This window comes from Alexandromys fortis, unplaced genomic scaffold (genome assembly GCF_014885135.2).
Source record: "Alexandromys fortis isolate MF-2015 unplaced genomic scaffold, M_Fortis_MF-2015_v1.1 scaffold_100_1_3062724, whole genome shotgun sequence".
NCBI lineage: Eukaryota > Metazoa > Chordata > Mammalia > Rodentia > Cricetidae > Alexandromys > Alexandromys fortis.
Window position 1 is genome coordinate 1,885,622 of NW_026067992.1, and position 23,186 is coordinate 1,908,807.

Below are 23,186 nucleotides of genomic sequence, written 5' to 3' on the forward strand. Positions count from 1 at the left end.
TGTTTTTCTGTAGCTACTTATGAAAATATTCCTGCATGTTATGTCAAAGTAGCTACTGATACTAGAAACACCAATTCGAAAGATGTTTCCTGGGGGGGGGAATCCTGGGTATCATTAATAGTAGTCTTGTGTAATTAAACAATTTCTATTATTGCCTTTCTCAATTCACTCTTACCAGAGCCTGAAAAGTGAACAAAGTTAATGCATGTTCATTGGAAGAGGTCATCTTTTTACTGGAATTTTGGGAATCAGAGCTTGTGACCTGGCCACCCAACAAGCTGGGCTCACCCACCCATCCTCAATATGCCAATTGAAGTGGAAAAAAGTCATGGTGAGAGCCGAGAAAGAGACTTACTTAATGTGATCACATTGGGAAGAGTAGCATAGTGCAAAGACTCTGTTTAGACATGAAGCTTAGATTTAAACAGGCAACAGAAGTAGTCAGACCTTAGCAGTCCTAGGTAAGTCCTGGCCTATCATTGCTGTGGCCCATTTCTATTGTCATCTCTAACAAATTGCCTGAGCTATATGAAATATCTTCCTAAGAGACAAGCTCCCCAGACTCCAGCCTTTTTTTCCCACAGCAGGAGGTTCCTGAGGAAAATCCAGTTTTTTTAATGCATTGACTCAGAGCTAAATGAGAGGCACAGTGATCTCTTCAGAATCTTCGTTCCTGCTGGGATGTTGAAAGCGTTTTCTGGTAACATGTAATATGAAAGTTGGAGAGAGGAAAACTGCAAAATAAGAAGGTTAAAGTGGGGAAGAGCAGGAAGGTTGGGAGAGATGAATATTTGGGAACTAGGGTTTACCAAAACTGTGTATGAAAAGGCCATATGGCACCTACTATTTTGCAAGTTAGTTTTAAAAATAATTTTAAAAGCACATATGAAAGGCACTCTGTAGAGGTAGATAATACAGCTCCCAGACAGCATGATTATTAAACATACATCTGCTAGAATAAGACGAGCTGTTAGTTACCAAGGTTCTTGATAGCCATCAAAACTAGATGATACGAACTTGTTGCTGAAGAAAACAGACATTTGTTGTAGGATCCAGTGCAGTCCAGGTGAGTTGTGCTAGAAGCCTGCTCCTTCCTGGTTAGCTCTTGCACTGCTATACAGGCTGCTGAAGAAGAAAATCATGCATGGTTTTGCCCAGCTGTGAGGCCTATAGCTGCATACCAACTTGCTTGTACCCATTGGTACAAGAGTGGCATGACTCTTCGTGGAGCAACCAACTGCTTTCTGGTTGAATATCAGGTCTGCAACACAGGGCTGAAAATTAACACATTGATCGGTTTTCCTTTAAAATGTTTTTGATGGAAACATGGAAATTCTTGTAGCATAAAACTTTATTCCAGATTTGGCATGTAAAATACATGTCAGTTTGCTTGTTACTGAAATACGTATTATTCATGTAACAACTATAGAACTCAGACCATTGTGTTTGATTCTGGAGAACTAAATAGATAATAATGCCAGCCCTAGACAATGTAAGTTCAAAATGCTCTAAATTTTCATCTTTCTCAAGACTTCTTCTTAACATCCCCTTTCCTTATTTTCACTGACTATGTGTGCCTTGGGGGTTTCTTTCTAAAATCTTCTTTCTTTTGTGTGCCTCAGGGGTTTCCATGGCTCTTCTTGTTTTTATCCACATTTCTCTATGATCTTCTGTCTTTTAGGTTTCTCTGACTCTTTCTTTCCTACCTTTCAAACAAAAAGGCTGTATCAAATCTTACTTGGTGTTGTCATGAACTACAGCAGATCAAGTCATTTTGACAATGGAATTTGGTTTGCTGATCATCTTGGAGCTCCTTGAAGTTTAAGATCCCTGTGACTGCAGGACTAGCTTCCTCTGTAGCCTTTCTCCTAGGATTTCAGGTGGCCAGTTACTTGCTGGTTGCTCCTTCTCTGCATCTCTCCGTGCCTTTGTGTGCACTTGTCTCTGTGTGTGTTCCAATTTTCTGTTTACAAACATATTGGTCAGAAGGGTGTAATATTCACTCTAACGACCTCGTGTTAGTATGCGAGCACTTCTTTCAATGCTCTGTTTCAAAACACAGTCATAATTTGAGGTACTGGGGTTCAGTTTCAGCATAGGAATTTTTTACTGCCATGCATAATATTGTCCATTCTAGAGGGCAGAGGAGAAGACGCGTGCCAAAGTAACATTTTCAGTATTCTGAGCTAAGTAAATGAATCTAATGGCTGAGTGATTATTATTTGGACTCTTCTAGTTTTTCTGCAATTTTGGAACAGAAAAGTATGCCTTCGTCACTGAAGAGATGGTCAGTTCCTATAGAGATGATGTAATTTGTGTTTTCATGCTTCCTGGGATACTTCTAAGTGTGGAAGGGAAGCAGAAGAGCAAACAGGCAAAACAAGAATATGAGAGTCCTCTAGGACAGTTTCAATAAGGCACAAGATCTCAGGATACCCATGCTCAGGAGCCATCAGTGGGGTGAAAGTGCTTATGTAGTCTCATTGTCGTTAACACACCAGAGCCCTGGGTGAGCCTCTAACCAGAGTTAGTACACCCAAGAACTGAGGGGAGGGGACAGTCAGAGGATGTCAACTAATTCTTAGGTATGAAAAAGGCGGATCCAACAGTGCCTGAACCTCTGACTTTAACAAGAACTGAAAAATTGGATTTCTACATGAAACCTTATAAACTTGAAAATACTTCTAGGTGGAAATCAAACAGTGGGCTATCTTTGGGAGGTTACCAATTGTTCTTTTTAAAGCACGGTGCAACACATGACTTTATTTATCTTCTAACGCAGACTTTAAATGAGTGTGATGATTGAATTGCTGATGTGATAAAACGGTGCCTCATAGAAATCAGGAAACATGCTGGCTTTCACCCAGCTAACAAATGGTGCAGGCAGACATAAAACCCAGTGTTTTAAATCAAAGCCTTAGGTTTTCTTTTGCTTTGTTCTATGCCTCAGAAAATGTATTTTAATCCAGGCATTGTGTGCCGTGCAATTACTTCTGATCGCTTAATATGGAAGCTTAGCTCTTAGTTGCCCATTGCAGTTTTTGAAGGAAAAATGAAAAGAAAGAGAAAGAAAAATCATGGGCCTTAACTGCCTTTGGTGGTATCAACTGAAGCCCATTGGAACCAAGTCACTACCACTCCACCTAGTGGCAGCATTATGGAATTGGAGGTTAAGGATGTCCTCGGGAAAACACAATTGAGAAGAAAACAGGTGCATGACTTCAGTCTTAATGCCATAGTAACCTTTGGAAAGGTCAGGACAATGCTCTCCTAAATGACAGGATAATGTGGAGTAAAGAACACAAAAGACCCGTGCCTAGAATTTCTGCCTCTGAAGCCAAGCTCCCTCATTAGTGCCTTAAATTCTCGATTTCATTCACAGGATGCCATGATTATTAAGTTATAACATAATAAGCTTATTACTGGACAATAAACTAATCTGTTAGGTGATTGAATAAGTCCATCTTTCACCTTCCTTGGGAAACTTCTAGCCCTCGGCTCCACAGAGCTGGCACCACAGTTGGAATTGGCAAGAGGCATGTTTACACTTCCCTCCCCTTCCCGCAGCTGTCTCCCCGTTCTCTTCTCCTAGATCCTGGCAATGCTACCTTTGCAGTTGCTTAGTTTGTGCTATTTTGTTTTGTAGTCCAGGCTAGCCTCAAACTCAGGATCTTCTTGCTACAGTGCCTACCATCTGCTGCTCTTCAGCTCCCGAATACCAACCCCGGGTGACTCACAACTGCTGATAAAAACTGACCAATCTTCTTTCCTTCCCCTTTTCCTATTCCCGTTCCTTTCTTGCTCCTTTTCTTTCCTCTTCCCTTGGCATTCACTAGCTATCTACTAAAGTTTAAGCATTTCTCAAGGTCAGATACACCTTCCTCCTTTTTCAGGATGGAAACCTCCAATCTTACGTTTCATAATGCCACAAACTGTTTTACTCCATGGGACACTTAGGTTTACATCGTGTAAAAAAGCCATTAGAACATGGATTGATTATTAAAGTACATTAGAACATGCACATATTATTAAATGTTCACTGAAATACTAAGTCAGTTGTACAACTATGTCAGTGATTACCCTGGAGCTATGTACAAAGTATACTACTTTGTCAACGTCACAAAAGCCCTTTTCTCTTTTCTACTTTGGCTGACCTGTCTGTAGCCATTTTACATATAAAATATATTAAAAAGATACAGACCACAGGCAGATATATTGCTCATAGACTGATAGATTTATAAGAAATTAACAAATATACCACATGCATTTTTACCTTTGCTCCAACACCGCTGGCTATATGCAGCAGAAACTTGTGGAGTCTAACCTAATCTCTCCTGCACATATTATTCTGTTCTCCCACACAGTAATTTTAAACACAGCTTTTCCAAAGTTTGAATGCTGGAAATATGCACGCTGATTCTAGTAGAGGAAATGGCCAGACTCTGTTCATCCCGAGCACAAGCCAAGTGGGTGAGATGCTGTAACACATTGCCCTTTGGCTTCATGTCAGAACACTCGACTGAGGTTGACTTGGATGGTGAGGTCTTTCCATTTTACAAAGCGCTGGCCTCTGGTTAAAGAAAAAAGATCTCTACTTTCTTTCAACATTATCTCTCTTACGCCAGACAGACACAAAAGTGAAAGAAAACTTAAAATATCAAACTGAAAACTATCCGAGAAGAGCAAAGGCTGTGACTAACACGGGGGCCCATTTCAAGAGCAGCCGAGTGCAAAAGTCAACTGCGTATCAAGGACTGAAGCCCAAACTGAGTTTGGAGACAAGGAAAAGAATGTAAACTTAGCAGAAGGCGTGGTCCATATTAAACAAGACTTGTCAAATGTTTCTCAAACCACCAGTCTAACGTTTTATTCTATTTTTGTTGACTGCAAAAAGAAATTAGCACAGAAAATGGAACAATTGTTCCTCTCTCCTCTAAAGGAACATGCCACAGGAAGAAAAACTGAAAAGATAGCTTTTTAAAATTTTTGTTTTGTTTTTCTGAATCAAAACCCAATTACATGGCTTCCCCCCTTTCCTTCCCTTCCTCCATCCCCTCCCTTGTCTTCTCTCTTTAACTCCTCCCACATTCCCCTCACAACCTCTTAAATCAATAGCTTCTCTATAATTATTGTTGTTGTTATATATGTATAAATATATAAATAAAACTTGCTTCATCTATTTTCATTGCTTGTGTGTATATGATTTTAGGACTAACCAGCTTGCATTTGATAAGCCAGTTTGGGGGCCCATCTCTGGGAGACACTAATTCTCCCTCTCTCAAGACTTGAAACAGTAGCAGGCTAACTCAGAAGGGGAACTGATAGTTTTTACACTTGTTGCAAGGCAGAAAGCTTATTCATGTATTTTGCCAGAATGACTGTCCTAGAGTGAATTTATTTTAAAAATTAAGTTGCTATTCATGATACCAGTCTATTTGATATGTGCCAAACACCTGTATGAATAATTCATGTACATAAACTTTACTATCTATCAAATGACATTTTATGTCGGACTTTATGTAGGGTGTACAAAATGGTGTATTTTAATATTGAGTGATTCACATACAGGTCTCTGTGTTCAGACTTGAAACATTAGTATTCTCATTAAATTCTCCAAGGCCCGAAGCATCATTTACATGCTGTGATTAATGTACATTAATATCTGTTCATAAAGTTAAAATATATTTATATCACTATGTAATTGGTTCTCAAGTCAAGAGAGAAACAATCTTTCTTAAGGCTCCTGACATGAAGTCATTATCTTTTGTAAGCTAGCATAGAAAAAAAATACCGATTCAAACATGGTATTTATCCAGGGGTACTATGGACCCCAAGAGAATGATTGTTTTATTTATATTTAAGTGTGTTTTTGTTTTGAGCAAAGTTAATATTTTTTCAAACAATAAGTTGCTACCTTTTAGATGTTGTGCATGTTTATTCGTTGATGGCTAGATATAATTTTAAAGTCCAATAAAAAATACTTCAAGAATGAAAACACAAATAGTTGGGCTAAATTTTGAATTTTGTTTCTTAGCTCTGGAAGTCGTTCAATGGAAGCTTAGCTATGGATTCTCTTTGTATTGTGCTTGGTGAGCCATTACCTGGGCCTTGTTGTTAAACTACTCGGGACATTTGGCACAGGCTGAGCTTGTCCACTCCACAGCCATTGTAGGACCTGCTGTAGCCAGATGCTGTAAATTGAAACAAAGGTTCTGGTCTTGAACAAGTTGTGCTTAGTGAGGTCCTCACTGCAAAACTACTTGAAATATTGAGTTTTTATAGTAAGAAAGACACAAATAGAGCTCTATGATGGGGTCCAAAGAGAAAAGGATGATCTTCAAGGTCAGAGATGCTGTATGGGGGAGTTGAATATGAAGGAGGTCTGGGAAAACAGGTGATACTGGCTCAGTGGGCATGCTCCCCATGAAAGATCAGCAGCAGCAACAACAAATGAAATATAAATATGCAGATTGTAACCAAATTACCATGGGGTAAAAGGTGAAAGGCCAATGTATATCTGTCAGCTGCTTAGCAGTATTCTTAGGATAAAGAATAAGGACATGCATAAGCCATACATGTCTGAATCATTATTGGCATGAATCTGTAGGCAAACATTGTTTGTGTTCATGGGAAGAGAGAGAAATGTGCATGTTTGGAAGAGTGTGAAGGAGTGTGGCATCTTCCCACTGGTTTTCACAATGTCTCAGGAAGCGATTTGCAATGTCTAAGGGAGAGGTTTTCTAGAGAAAGCTACACCATAGGAGTGGTGAGAAGGTAGCTTAGTCACTAAAGTACTTGCTATACAATCACGGGACCCAAGTTTGGGCTCTCCTGGGCCCACATAAAGAGGCGGGCATGCCTGCACATACCTGTGATTGTAGCCCTGGTGAATCAGAGGCAGAAGAAGCGCCAAAGCTTGCCTGCCATCTAACCTTGACAAATTTGTCAGTTCCAAGTTTGGTGAGAGATATTGTCTCCAAACTTAAGGTTGAGTGGTAGAAGAATTTGCCACGATCAATGTCTGACTTCCACATGCATGCACACACATATGGGGGAGGGAGTGTCACATCAGGACAAATGAATGAAACTCAGAATGTGCATTTATTAGACTCTTAGGTAACAGTGAGACACAGGTTGAGTCTACCCTTTGCTTTTATTCTGATTTCTCTCTGCCCACAAGTGCCAATTCTACTTTGAAAATGATTTTTTTAATCTATTAACCATCCCTAGTAAGATCATCCATCAAACCTGTTCTATCTTTGCCTAATTTACATAAAATGATCACCCCTTGTTACATTTTTATATTTTCATACTTCAGTTTGCTTTGTAGAATCATGCAAAGAGAATGTTGCTACCTACAATGAAAGTGACCAGAAATAAAGTGTTCATGGCTGCAGTAAATCAAAGCAACAACCGTTACACGAGCCCAAGTACATTGGTCAAGTACATCTGATTAATCGGAATTATACATAATAATAAGTTCAAGCTATTGCTAATCTATGTAAAAGCAAAACTCAATGAAAGCACCGAGTGGCGTGCTGGGGGTGAATGTTCCAGACTGGGCACTGGGCTCTGATTCCAACTCTTCCATTAGCCAATCCTGTGATCCTGATTGGCTCATTTCTTCTTTCCCCTGTCCAGCCTTGCTTTCCTCAGCTCCAAATTTTAAGGATCCTTTTGCTCATCATGAGGATAGATCTAAGAACTTCCTTTGTATTGAGTATCTTTCATGCAATCAAACAAATACGTTTGTGATCTCTTTGTCTTTACAATAGCATTTCAAAATCACCAGAGAGGGAACTGCTTTTCTCTAACCCTGAACTTCAGAAGAGCACAGAGTGAGCCAGGCTCCTTTCTCCCCGTTCCTTTTTGGTGGTAAATATGTTTACTTTGAATTTTTGTTCAGAGGGCTCATCATCACAGCAAGACGTGCCACGGGAAAGAGCGCTAGCTTTGCAGTGCCATCAGAACTCTTTGTCTAGCAGAGTCTGTTCAGGCTATTGCAGTGAAAGCGGCTGATGTGACAGTACACGCAGCTTTGACTGCGCCAGCTCAGAGAGCGTCTGTAAGGTGTACGTGTACAGTGAGTGCTCTTCGAGATATACTGTCAGGTCCAGGTCTATCAGCAGGCTTCCTTTGCTTTGCTTTTTTATAATCTTATTTTCCCTCCAAAGGATTTAACAAAAGGATCTATGGTGTCTGTTGTACGTGACAGTGACGGCAGCATTCTAGCCATCCTGCGTCTCTGGTGCTCTGGGCCATGGTCTTCTGGCCTCCACCTTCACGGCGGCAGCAACTTCCTGAATTCCTTCCTCATTGCCATCACTCACCTGAGGTTGCAGTCACTTACTGTATTTAGAACTATCGAGCGAGCATGACAAGTTCTGGGGCTGAATCTCAATGACAGCACACATTTGAGGTGGTCTGAAGGACATGACCCCATATTCTTGCGCATCTGACTAATTGTTCCTCAGTTGGTGACGTGGTTTGGGTAGCTTTAGGAGGTACGGCTTCTGGCTGAAGGAAGTATGTCACTCAGAACAACTCTGTGCCTGGAAAATTGAATTGTCATATATTCCTTCCCCCCATGCTTGGTTCTACAATTCTTCCTCAGTACAATGGACACTGTGTTAGTTAGGGTTTTCCGCTGCTGTGAAAAGCCACCACGACCATGGCAACACTTATAGGGAAAACATTGAATTGAGGGAGCTCACTTACAGTTCCAGAAGTTTAGTCCTTTATCATCATGGTGGGGAGCATGGCAGCATGCAGGCAGACATGGTGCTAGAGCAGTTAGCTGAGAGTCCTACATCTTTAAGGAAATAGGAAATTTACTGAGACACTGGATGATATTCTAAGCATAGGAAACCTCAAAGCCTGCCCACACAGTGGCACACTTTCTCCCATAAGTGGAACATACCCACTCTAACAAAGGCACAACTTCAAATAGTGCCACTCCCTATGAGATTATAGGGTCCAAATAATTACATTCTAACTATCCCATTCCACTCTCTGGCTTCCATAATCTTGTAACAATATCATAATGCAAAACTCATTTAGTCCAACCTCAAACGTCCCCATAGTCTATCACAGTCTCAAGAATGTCTTAAAGTCTAAAGTTCAAAGTCTCTTTATGCAATCTCTTAGCTGTAATCACCTGTAAAAATCGAAGGAAGCATAGCAAGAAAATATTGGACCAAAGCAAGACCAAAAACCAGCTAAGAAACCTTCAGACAATACATCTCCTTTTCTGATGTCAAACCGCTCTAAAGATATCAACTCCTTTCAGCTTTGTTCACTGCAACCCACTTCTTTCTCTTGGGCTGGTTCGACTCTGTTTGCAGCTCTCCTAGGCTAACTCCCATCTCACTGGAACTGTAAGTTGAAAACAGACCCTCCCTTCTACTAGTTGCCTTGGTCACAGTGTTTTTGTTATAGGAACAGAAAAATAACTAATAAAGTAGGTATGTGCCGTACCTCTGGTGAAGTATTACTTTGAATCTAAAGACTTTTGCTCAGTTACCACAGGTGAAATGTCATTGTATTTTTGAAATTCAAGATTTGAAATAAACTCAGATATTCTTGGAGGCAGATCATGGGGTCCACTGAAAACAAAGAGCAATTCAAATCATTGGAAAGTCTCATGAATGAAATAATCAAAATTCAAATAAGAGCGTATATTATTGAGGGTTCTCTAGAGTCATAGTACTTATGGAATGAATCTCTATTTATATAGGGAATGTTTTGAAATGACTTACAGGCTGCAGTCTAACTGATCCAACAATTGTTAACTAGAATTGAAAAATCTAAAAATCTAGTAGTTGCTCCATCCCACAAGGTTGGGTATCTCAGCTGGTCTTCTGTTTATATTGGAATCTCACAGAAGTAGGCTCTAATGCATGTTCTAGCAAGGGTGAGGGTTTGGAGAACAAACCTTTCCTTCTTCCATTGTCCTTATACAGGTGTCCATCAAAAAGGTGTCACCCAGATTAAAGCTTCTTACCTCAAGATGCAGATCACAGGAGTGCTTCCACTTCTGAATTACAGTTCATTCCAGATGTAGTCATGTTGACAACCAACTGTAGCTATCCAGAAAAGTATTTGTTTTAAGTATATATTCCTCGTACTAAAGTCTAAATTTTTCTGATAAAGATTGATTATTACTCTTCTTCCATTTATCTAGCTTATTTTGTGGCACTCACTTAATGGTATAATGGGATCTTCTTTCAGGAATTTGGGTTTTTTAATTTTATTTTGGTCTCTTGGAGTTGTTTTGTTTTTATTTTTATGCAATTTTGCCATGTACCCCTCTACCCAGGTTGGCATTGACCTCTCAGCAATCCTCCTCTCTCAGCTTGGGGAGTGCTGGAATTCTCTGATAATTTTCACAAGACAGTGTCATTTCTTACATGGAGGCAGATGATTGTTGGGGACACTCTTACTGCCTCTAAGATTTTATGGGGAGGTTGGAGAAGTAAGTTTCTACCCTATCATCCATCTCTTAGGTCTTAGTAAATGCACACCATCACAGGAGTTTCTAGGTTATATCTGACTAGAACATTAATGGCATTTGGCTCCTGATTTTTTCCCATTCATTTGGTATTTGAAGTAGCTATACACACTTTTATACAATACTTACATATTTAGAAAAGTAATCTGTTTCTCTTAGCTCTTCTCTAACCATATTAATCTCTTCTCATGAAGCAGACATTATCTGTGGGCATACTTCAGTAGATTTTTCAAAGTACAATAGCAGTAAATATTAATTTGTGTTTACGTACACATACTTGACATACTTAACAAAAATGCCCAAATATATTCTTATACTATGAATATGTATGTACTCAATACAAACAGTGGCATATTGAAGTACACATACATTTTCATATAGCTTTTCTTAATGTCTTGGAGGTCTTTCAAGAATAGTGCAACATACTCAGCTTTGTTCACATCAAGAACTCAGCTTCATTCACAACAAGCATCCTATGTAGAAAAACACCAATACTACTCAATCACTGCCACTTTGAAAAGCATAGTTTTCAGTAGTTAAGACACTTCCACCATCTTTACTGTGGATATAAACTCTTCAGCACATTCTATTTTGCACATGTTTCTATGTGTGCACGTGTAGAAGTGGGTCAAACTGTATACTGAAATATGAGAATGTAACTCCTGTTTATTTCCAGCATCCTCTTTAGCAACATGCAAGTATTTTTGTGTTCTTTCTTTGTCAAGTCTCTGTTAGAGGTACATTTCCTCTCAACCACTTGTGGAAGTAATTTTGATGACAGTGAAATGTAAGATGATACATCCTCTCATCCACTGAGCTCCTTCCTCTTCCCAGATTTACCTCTCTTAGGCTTAGAGGCTTGTTGCTGGTGGATAATCAAGTGTCCTTAGGATATGACTCTTCTGCAGGAGGTGGCAAGAGCTGGCATGCCATTGGCATTCTCCGTGCACTCTGCAGACAGATGGTCCCAGCAAACCTTGTGCAAGGTAATCTTAGTCAGACCTTCGCACTTTAAGGCATTGTCAGCACAGTGTTTGGTTCCCCAAGGAAATGAACTGTCTGCTTATGCCGGCCCCTTTCCCATCTGTGGCACTGGTTAGTGCCTAAAACTTGTAATGAGGGTAAAGAGCAGGAGATAACAGGTGGAATAAGCCTGACACACTTGTCTCTTCATATATAATATTGGCAGCTTTACAGTAGAGGTGAGGTTTAGCTCTGACTGTCAGATGTTGGAATTGAGTTTTGGAGAAGTCGAGAAATATGATCAAGGTACAATAATGGGAATATAAACACTTGTATCTAACTTCCTCCAGAGTTGCAGTTCCAAGCCCCTGGTAGCATTATTTCATGTCCTATGCATTTACTTTGCTGTCTCTTCAGACACTGCAAAGAATGGGTTAACAAGGAATTAGAGGTGTCCCGTCTCAGTAATTTTCCAATTTAAAAAAAGTCTCAAAAATGTATAGACAATGATTCTCATATTTATATTTATTGTTTAAGTTATAACATTAGACTTTAGTCAACGATACCATAGGATGAGAGTTGCTCCTCATTTGAAGTAATGCAATTTAGCTTTTTTTTTTCTTCTGGTGAAATGGGAAGCAATAATTCTCTTAGTTGATTTAACATCATCATATTGGACAACACAGCACAGTGGCTGTCATCACACTAAGGTTCTCCAGTCCTGTGCATCAAAAAGCCTTCAGCGAAGTGAGCAGACCTCAGGTTTCAGAGCCAGACATTCAAAGGGCTGTGGAAGAAACCCGTTCTGGAATTGTTAGGTACAAACCAAGTTTGCAAGGATTACCAGTGTTTGCTTTCTCTTTCTTTCTTTGTACATGTTCTAGTAACAATACTTCATAGCAAACAGCTAAGACAGCTTCATTTGCTAAAAGAGTTCGAAGAAGGTAAGGCCAGGCACAATGGTGCATGGTCCTGATTCTATCTTCTTTGTAGGCTGAGCCAGTATTATAGCTTGAGACTAAGAGGTTGCGACCAGCATGAGTTATAGGTTAAAAAAAGTTATTTGATCAGAAAAGTAAAAAAGAAAATAAAAACTAGAAGAACAAGAAACAAAACAACAACAACAAAATCTTGACGAACCTTTAACAGAAGGAAAAGTTTAAATAGCATAAAATGATCATTCCTACTCAAAGAAACACACAGCTTATTTTCTCTGGTTAAGGTTTTCCTCATAATATTCTAATATATAGAAACATTTCTTGAGTAGGTTAGAACTATTTTGAAATGATATTTTATATGAATTGTTTTACATCCAAGAAACTAATTTTGGTATGAATAATAAGGCTTCAGAAGGTGAAGGCACAAGACACGCTTGCAATTGATTAATTTGGCCAACAGTTATATTTTACATTGAGGGAAATGAGCGCCCAAGAAGACAAACGGCCTCACTCTTCACACAACTTAGACATGCACAGCAGAATGAGTCAGGCCTCAGGACGTCTTTTCACCACCAAATTCGTTCCCTTGGAGCAAGTCGTTTTTATTTCCAGACTCAGTGAGATACAGGGGAGTGTAACAATCACAGTGCCCCCTTCCTAAAGCTTTAAAAGGTCAGTTTTCAATGACCTTGGGCAATTTTATGAAAAATGAAATATCAAGATAAAGGTTAGAAAGGAGGTTGAGAAGGTGTTTCCGTCCTCTTCATGAGGCCATGGCATGTTGACAAGGAAGGTCTCCCCAAGGTAGTAACTAAGGTGGTAAGAAGGGAAGGCGGTCAGGAATGAGGGGAAACGAGATGCGCCACTTGTGTTTTAGCGACAGCAAGGACACCAGAGGCCGGAGGGCAAGGATTGTGCCTTCACCAACTTCATATCCATCTCATGGTCATGCCAGCCAAAGAAGAGGAAGGATGGGTGAGCAGAATAGTGCCCTGTTACCATGTCAACTACACAGGGCTATGCACATCACAGACTCTTACCCAGGTACAAAAGCAGGCACATTACAGTTCAAACAAGGGGAAGTAGGCAAGGTTGTGATGAGAATGGGCTGTGGCTTCGATAGAGATCCTCCTAAGCATATACTTAGCTTCCTTGACTGCCTTGGCTTTGACTAAAAAATCAAATTAATTCACTTTCAAAAATTTTAATGCAATTCCACACAGTAACAAAGTACAAAAATATTGTAAATTATCATATTATTCAATGAAAGGAAAATGATTTCAAATAATTGCTTGGTTTTGTAATCAAAAGACAGGTATTATATAATTTAATCTTTGTGACCCCTTGTGACTGTAGATATCTTTTTAAAATTTTTTTTATTTCATTTTACATTCCAATCATAGTTCTCCCTTCCACCCCTCCTCCTGCTCCCTTCAGCCCACCCTCACATCCTCTCTTCCTAATGTGTAGACAGAGACTGCTTGTTCTTTCCTGGCTTCCCAGACCACAAAATAATCACACAGAAACTATATTATTTCAATACTGTTTGGCCAATAGCTTAAGCATATTTCTGGCTTACTCATATCTTAAATTAACCCATTTCTATTCATCTGTGTTTTGCCACATGGCAGTGGCTAACCAAGTAATTTCCATCTGGCATCTGTCTCTGGTGGCTCCATGGCTTCTCACTGATTCTGCCTACTCTCTGTATATAATTTTACTAGACTGGCTATATTCGGTTAAGCTATTGGCTGAAAGTAGCTTCTTTGTTCATTAACCAGTAAAAACAACACATATACAGGGCTTTCAAATGTTAGGTTTTTGTTATGAATCAAATTTACCTGTAGCCTATAGGTTTTACTGACATTAAAATCGTATAAATCTTCTGTCTATAAAATTAGAAGGAAAATCTTCATTTTGAAAGGAGATTTTAGGAAGTAATATTTTTTGTAACATTTTAATATGAAAATTGTTTTTCTCATTTGTAGATAAGAGAACATTTAAGTCAAAATTAAGTAAGATTTAAGCCAATACAACCAACTCTGTTCCGTTGTCACTTCTGTATTGTTACTTATTATCATTACTTTGTTTCCCTGTTGTGTAATTCTTGTTATTTATTTCAACAAGAATAAAATGACTGCCAAATGTGTTGAGATTTGAAGAATGTGACAAGGAGCAGTTTCCCATGATCCGAAGTGTAGTGGATGTATGGGAGGAGGACAAAACATACAGACAACACCTTAAATATTGCAAAAAAATATAACAATGCTTTGAGAAAATGAAGGCGGGAAAGTTCAACATCGCCTAATGGTACTGTAAATATCATCTTTCCTGGGTGTCTAGGATAGAGAGGTCAAGAGAATGTCATCATCATTGTTCACGTAGGAAGTGCAGTGTGCCCAGGAACTGGCATTTGAGGAGTGTCAACTATGTCAGTGTAGGCAACTATGAAAAACATACAGCATTTTAGTCATATTTTCACTAGGATCTCTCAATTTCCATCTCCTATTCTTCGTGATATTTGCATCTTCCAAGAAAATGCAGTTAAATGAAGCTAGGAACTGGCTGTATTGCCACAGTTAAAGCCTGGTCTAAAGGAAATCGTTGTCAACTACAGACTAGGAAGACAGAGACCATGTATGGATATACATGGAAAGCTAAGTGAAGAAAAATGTCAGGAATAAATCTGACATGAGAGTAAATCCAAGTACAGCCTTCACTTTGAAGGTGTAACTCTAGAATTCTGCAGAATCAGACTGGAACCAGGTGGGATGGGATACTGGCTGAGCTTCAAGGACTTAGGGAATGATTTGGCTTTCATTCATCCTCCGGACTGAAGTGGATGGGTGTTCTGAACTGTTTGTTAAGAACAAGGCTAGGCTGGAGACATGTTCAGAAGGTGAAAAGGAGCTTGCCACAGGCTTAGATAGTACTAGAACCAAAGCACGGAAACCTCTGATAAATATTTGTATCTGAACACTATCAACCTATTCATATTCTACTGAAGTAATGCATATTCTAATAGATGAATAATTTTTAAAAGTAAGTGACTGGGTTGTATCATAAGCATTGCCGTCTTCTACGTACATGATGCACTTATTGGGAGGTTCTGCTTCATCAAAACATGTTTCTATAAACCTTATTGTAATTTCTGCAATAAGGTAAGAGCTCAAGATCACAGACATAAGAATTCACAAATTGCAATTTGAATTTTCAAGAGGGAAAACTCTTCCTTATTATACTGCCCATGGCTCTGATTTCAGTCTTGGTCAAGGTATTCTAGGGTTTGTCACCTTTGGCTCCCAGAGTGTCTTCACTGCATACCAGATGAACTGCCAGTCTAGACAGGCATTTAAAGATCTTAGAATCCATCTGAATGTATGTGAGTGTCTAGGTCTTGGCCAAAGGCTTTTAAAGGACTATGCACTTCGTGTCAAGTGTGCTTGTGCATGCCTTTCCGGACGATAGGCAACACACAAATGCGTGACAAAAGCACAGAATCTAATAGCTTCTTGTGAGGAAATATTCAATCATTCTGTTACATGGATAACGCGAACATGGTGCTGCATACATTCTGAAAGTTCATAACGTGTGTCCATCTGGATCAACTCTTTCTCTTGGCGTGCCTCTTTTTTCATCTGAAAAATATGAAATTTGGGTTTTAGCCACTGACTTGAAGTCTCATAATAAAATATGTATGGTAGTAGAAGCACAGTCTTTATTGGTAGGTACTCCAAGTCCAGGATTTCTATTTTTTATCATGCAAAAAGAGTGTAGTAGAAAATATAGTGTAAATTCACAGATGCCCAACTTTATGTTGAAACTGAAACAGCAGTTGTATAGTAGAGGTTATACTGCAAGTCATTGCCCATGCAGATTCGGTACCCTAAGGTTTCTCTCTGGAGTCTCAAAACCCCTTAACATCTAGAGATAATACTATGTTTCTTGAGTATTGAGATAGATCAAGACACAAAAGTGAAATTATTCAGTCATCTTGGGCTTGTGTGTATATATACTCACGTGAGTGCACCTGCATGCATGTGCATATGTGTGCAGAGGTCAGAGAGGTTAATGATAGGTTTCTTCCAAATATATCTCCATATTATACTTCAAGACAGCAAATCTCACCAAACCTGGGACTCATTGTTTCAGCTGGACTGGCTTGCCAGTAAGTCTCACAGATCTGTCTGTCTCTGCTGACCCAGACAGACCCAATGTTTTCATTTGGGTTCTGTGGGATCTATTATAGTTTCTCATGCTTGGTAAACATTTTACCTACAAAATGTTCTCTCTAAACCCCCAGTATACTTTTAAAATAATAGCAAATTTAAACTTTTTCTAAATCTTTCAACTTAGTTCCAAACCAGAACTTGAGTTCTTATAGATTGACAATATTGGAAGGTAGCAGGACCAGTAAGAGGTGGGGCATAGTGGTAATTCCTTAAGTCAACTAAGAATTTGGTCTTAGGAGGCACTGGGGAATCCATGTCTGTCTCTGACTTCCTATTTTGTGAAATGATTTCTGTTACCCCATTGTTCTCCTTTGTATCATCTATCTAGAACCCTTTTAGCCTCTAAAACTACCAGCTCAAATAAGCTATTTTTCTTTTAATATTAAGTTGCATCAGGAAGTTCATCAGTTTGAAAAACAGACCAATACTGGCCTGGTGATGCAGTTCAGAGCAGTGCACTTGCCGCGCATACACAAGGCCTGGGTTCGGTGCCAGCATGCAAACCTGAAAAGACTGATGATGATACTTTTTGCTAATTGAATCTGTACTTCTTTAGCATCTATATTTGGCAAGGATTTGACTCTTTCTTGGTAATATGGACATGGTGGCACACAGAGCACACCTTGTTAAGACCAGTGCTGCCAGGCAAGAACATGCAATAGTTTTCTTTTCTCCTCTCATCTTCTCCAGCCAATTTGTTTCTATGATTTTTTATTAAATATAATATACACACAATAAAATTTGCACTTAAAGACTTTCAGTAGATTTTTGTATTTCTACAAAGGTACACAAATATCAGAACTCTTTAATTCAGACTCATTTCCATTTCTTTCTTTTCTTTTTTTCTTTTTTCTTTTTTTTTTTGGCTTTTTGAGACAGGGTTTCTCTATGGTTTTGGAGCCTGTCCTGGAACTAGCTCTTGTAGACCAGGCTGGTCTCGAACTCACAGAGATCCACCTGCCTCTGCCTCCCGAGTGCTGGGATTAAAGGCGTGCGCCCCCACCACCTGGCTTCATTTCCATTTCTTCAGGGAAGCAGTCATTCTCTGTTTTATTCCAGCTCCATGGTAGCACTTGACATCCATTATTTTCCATCTCTGAGATGGGTTTCTCATTATATGCAATATTACAAACCCTGTTGTAATGTTTCATTTAAATGGAATCAAATAACATTTAGCATTTGCACCATGTAGCTCATTTATATTTTCAAATGAATCAGTATCCCATTACTCCTCCCAATGAATAGCAGTACATTATACAGCTATGCCACATTTTGTTCATCTACTCAACAGGTGATAGACATTTAAGTTGTTTCTGTAATCAATACTACTCTCAACATGTATGTATAAATTTTCTTATATTCATGTTTTCACATCCTAGAGGTTCATGGCTAGGAGTAAGATGATTGAATCCTTGCTAACTGTATTTTTATTCTTTTGGGAAAATGTCAGGCCACTTCCTTTTCTATTACTCCACTTTGTAGTCCTATCAGCAATCTGTGAGAGCTACAGATTTTTTTTTCACAATCTTATCTTTATCAACATTTTTAACTGGGCAGTTTCTATCAGCCTCACATTAATATCTTATAGTCATTTATTTCCAAGATAACCAGGATATTATTCTTAAATTGAAGAGTACTACAAGAATTGTCATTTTCAGTTTTAATATAAATGGTGTTAATGTACTGTTACTATTATTATTGCATTTCCATTTTCTCAGTCCCATCTTTTGTTCAGTAATATGAAACTCATTTCAAATCACAGGTGTCCTTTTGGTGGCATCTTTAGAACTCTCCACCATCACTAGCCTCCTAGTTGTTTATCTCTCTCTAAATGAAGGCAGGACTATCATCTATAAAGACATGGTTCCTGCCATCTTTATTTCTACGCAGTCACTGTTTGTGCAGTTCTCTGCGTAAATGCATCAATTTGTGAGGCTTCACATTGCAAACTTTGCAGTGTGCAGTGACAAAGAGTCATTATGGCGGGCATGCTTGGCACGGGGAGGGGGTTTACTTGGTTTTAGCTGGTAGCATCCTATCACATTTTTCTTTTGCTTATCTCAGAAGAGGCAATTCATCTTTAGAAAGATACATTTCATTCACTGGCATATTAAGGTGTTATTTTATTGTATTTATTATAAAATTGTATTATGCATCTTTAGAAACAGAAGTGGTGAGTCTGAGAGGCGAGTCTGAGATTATAACACAATTAAAAGGGCTGGAGAGATGGCTCAGCTATTACAGGCTAGGCTCACAACCAAAAATAACACAATTAAGAGTAAATTCTGATATTGGTTTGCAATTTTATTTTCATGCATCTTTTAACGAACTCTTTAGCATTTTGATTTTCTCACTTAAGAGATGAGGCTGAAGTAGATGTTCTTAATATTTCTTCCTGGAATAGCAGTGTCATTCTAGATTTCACGGAGGATTCTTCAAGAGGAGTACTTTCTCCTACTGCTTGATGATTTGTTTTTGGAGACAGGGTTTCTCTGTAGCTTTGGAGCCTGTCCTGGAACTAGCTCTTGTAGACCATGCTGGCCTCAAACTAACATTTTTATTATTAAGTATTCATTTGAAATGAGTTAAAGGTAAAGCTACAGACATTAAATGAATTAAAGGGGAAGCTACAGGCATCAAGCAAAGTAGCAGCATACTGATAAGTATAGGGGCAAGTGTTTTGCTGCGTCTTAGATTTTTGTGCATATCACACATTTGCTTCAAAAGCATCTGGTGTCCCTGTGTTGTGTGTGGTTGCATTTTGATTTTGATTAGGGATAAGTTCTACCGATTTAACTCGATGCTAACAGCCGCGAAAATGAGGACTGGCCAAAAACTTTGATTTATGAACATTTGACTTGCTAAGATTTTAGACCTATCCAGGGCTTTAGCCTCCAATGAGTGTGACCATATCTAAGCAGCTGTTTTCTCTGGACTAAAAGTTGGTAATAAAAAGAATCTTGAGTTTTGATTTCATATAATGACTCTCTATAGGAGCCCTAACTGAAATCTCGTTCAGCTTCCTGTGCCTTATTCTGAACTCTGGGGATATGTTTAAAACTGGCTGGATGCAGCCATTGCTGATTCATTGCTAATTCCTTTCTCTTCATTGTGCTTGTTTCTGCAGGACGTTTTTACCCCAGAATGCAAATTTAAGGAGTCTGTGTTTGAAAACTACTATGTGATCTATTCTTCAACCCTGTATCGCCAGCAGGAATCAGGGCGTGCATGGTTTCTAGGACTCAATAAAGAAGGTCAAATCATGAAGGGGAACAGAGTGAAGAAAACCAAGCCCTCATCTCATTTTGTACCAAAACCTATTGAAGGTATGAAAGCAGCTTCTTTCCTTCCTTTCACCCTGAGCTGTGTGTTGGAGCCAGTGCTTCTTGTCCTCTGTTCTGTAGGCTCTGCCTAAAGGAAAATGATGGAGCAAAGATTCAGGAAATATAATAGGAACTTTCCTAGCAAAGAGGAAAACAGAGACCAGAGAACTCTTGTAAATATGTGATACTTAGAAAAAATGTACCTGAATATGGAAGCTAGAAAATTTCTGAATATAGAAAATGTGTGTCCGTTACCATTTGGAATGTAATTTCCTTCTTTGTTGAACACTATTTAATCTTTTGGGATGCCTATGAAAAATGCTAATACTATTATTATAGAGTTTACTTTTTCTAAGGAATTTTATAAACATGTGTGATGCTGATCTCTTCGTCCCTATGACAATTTATAATAACATTGTGTATCAGTTTTCTTCATATATGTAAGGAACAATAGTGTGCTACTTTATTTGATCTGCAGAATTTCCCTTTTCATGTGAGCCTAAAATTTGTCTTCCTTCCATCACTTAAAATAGTGCTGACTTGTTCCAAATTGAGCAGGAGAATAAGCCTGTTGAAGGAAACTAATTTGTTCCCAAATCTTCTCTACCTAGGATTTCGAGTGACCATATATGCAATTAATTCTATATTGGCATTTATCAATATAGCATTATTCTCTGGAAACCATTATACTACTTAAACCGTAGCCCCAGTTCCTTCTCCGAGGAAATGGACACCACTGAGACAGTGCATTGCAATCCTGACTTAGTTTGACTTGCACTCCTGTAAATGTTATAGATGCGGTCAGGTGGAGAGTATGCCCAATGGCAGCTGCCCAGTGTACATATGGTATGTGTGCCTATAGCAGACCATAGCAGTCAATCACAATCTTGCTCATTTTATGTTGTGTTTGAATGCTGGGTGGAAGTTGACAGTCGCTACTCCTAATGCCTCTTGAGCCTTTTTTCTCACCTCGAGTCTTTAGTCATGTGAAACTGAACTTGCCCTGAGGTTGGCCATGCGCTCGCTATCTCGCTGGCCCTAATTTTCATCCACTCATCTGCTTATTAACCTTGGCAGAGGATGAATTCAAGAGTTCATACTTTTGTCATTACTTTTCTCTGATTCCTTTACCAGAAGAATTCAGCGCTGTTTTTTGAATCTTCTGTATATTTTCCTGCTGATTGTGTTGTCCTAGACATGCCCACTGTCCCACTGTCTCTGCCCACTTAGGGTTAACTCATTCTCTGAATGAATGGAGTAGATTTGGTTTTTCCTCACATCTCTCCTTTGTCATGTGCGCTATTTAGCATAGCGTAAAGAGACATTTAATCAGTTCTCCGTTGACTAAGTGAACACATGGAGGAACAAAGTAAGTGTAAAGGCTAATAACTATATGTTCCAGAGGACATACTCTTCGAGGAATGAAACATGATGATTACTGGCATTAGTGTAGTGGGAAAGGTAGTCTATTTCATGTTGTAGAATTAATACTGGGAATTAGAGAGAGTATTGTCATTTCCAGAGAAAGGAAGAGATCATTGAAGACTAGACCAGACTCATACAAATAGAGACAAAAGCATTCCAAGAACACTGTAGCTAAAGGAAGACATGTGCTCACTTTGTAAGGCTGAGTCCCTAAGAACTAGATAATACTGCTGTAGGAAATACACTCGAAATTAGAAATGCTTTGGCAAATAACACTTTCAACTCCTGTACCATTTTTAACAGTTAAGCTGGTGTATTCTTTTTTTTTTTTTTTTTTTTTTTTTTTTTTTTTTTTTTTTTTNTGCCATTAACAAGCTTCGGAAAAGTTAGAAAAATATTTTTAAAAATCTATGAGTTTTATTTATTCTTTATATAGATAATAGAGTCTTGCGGGACCCCTCCCACTCCATTCCCCCAAAGGGAGCATCTATAATCTACCTCCTTAATTGGAGCGGCTTCCTGTACTCTGGTTAGTTGAGTTTTCCCTTGAGGTGGAAAGCCTTATGTATATGTCGGAAGAAATACGTGGGATGACTTTGCTCACAGTCCCAGATGCACTTCAGCGTTCTGCTTATTGCTGCATTTTGTATAAATCAGGGAAGGTACATGATGACTCTTACAGTGTTATAAACTAGAATTAAGATAGGCCTCACACAATACCTGTCAATAGCAGGTTAGTCATCCAACTTCTCTCAAAACTAAATGTGGAAGCAAGCTCTCCAGAAATGGTGCTGTGGTGTCCCAGTTTGGGGACTGTGGCTGCTTGAATCTTTCACATCTTTCATCTTAGTGTCTTGCTGTGATTCCTTAGATCTGCACAGTGCAGCCAGAATGATGCCCAAAATGCAGCTGTGTGTAGAGTGCATGTCTAGACTTGTGCATTGCACCCTTGTCAAAAACTACACACACACACACTGTGTGTGATCTTGCCAGACTCATAGGGCAAGAAAGAACTAGAAGAAGGGGTTGAAAAATATATGCAAATTTTCAAGTCACCATAGTCTCTACTTGCCACATAATCTTAGTGTTTTAGTGGCAACACCTAGACAGTTAGCCATACTTAGGTACAGAGGAGATGAACATATAGTCTCATGATGGATGGTTTCATGTCAAATACATATGTAGGTCTATGAGGGCAGTGGTAGAATGGGTACTGAGACATCTGTTCTGCCTCCAGATTGCATCATCTTCTTCTCTTTAGAATGCCCTGGGTTCTCTGACCAGAACCATGTTAGTTGTTGGCTGTAATTTTGCTATCACTGGTGAATCATAAGGCTTTCCCCTTCATACTGTGAGGAAAATGGTGTCTGTTTTTAAATCAGATTCCCTAATAATTCAATTTACCTCCAAGGTCCTTTGTGTAGTTCGTTTGTAGGAAAGAACTCTTAGGTGTGAAAAACAAAGAATGTGACAAGACAATTCTGAAGACAGAAATTTAGCTGCTCTCCCATCAAGGACTGTTTAATTCCCTATCCATGTATTTGTCATGTTTTTTTTTTTTTTTTAAGAACAAAGTATACTTAAACAACATCAGTGAAGTTTTATAATTCTTTCTTCTTCTATGTGGTGCTTTAAAGTATGCCTCAATTATTTTCTCATTTTTATTCCATTTTTATCTAGTAGGTTCTAGTATAATTTGCTTCTCAAATGTTGAAAAAATTGAAGCAAAGAAGTCAGTGTGTAATTAGTCCCGAGTCATAGATTCAGTGAGTAACAGACCTTGGCTTCAAACCAA

At 38.8% G+C, this 23,186-nt stretch overlaps 1 protein-coding gene across 3 annotated transcripts in view; it reads left to right on the plus strand.

Annotated features, from left to right (window-relative positions):
- Window positions 1-23,186, plus strand: part of Fgf12 (fibroblast growth factor 12) — a 532,109-nt gene that overhangs the window by 490,824 nt on the left and 18,099 nt on the right. For all 3 annotated transcript variants that reach the window (XM_050159955.1, XM_050159954.1, XM_050159953.1), the window contains one exon: window positions 19,771-19,969. In XM_050159955.1, the coding sequence (XP_050015912.1) occupies window positions 19,771-19,969 (199 nt within the window). The remainder of the gene's footprint in view (window positions 1-19,770; window positions 19,970-23,186) is intronic.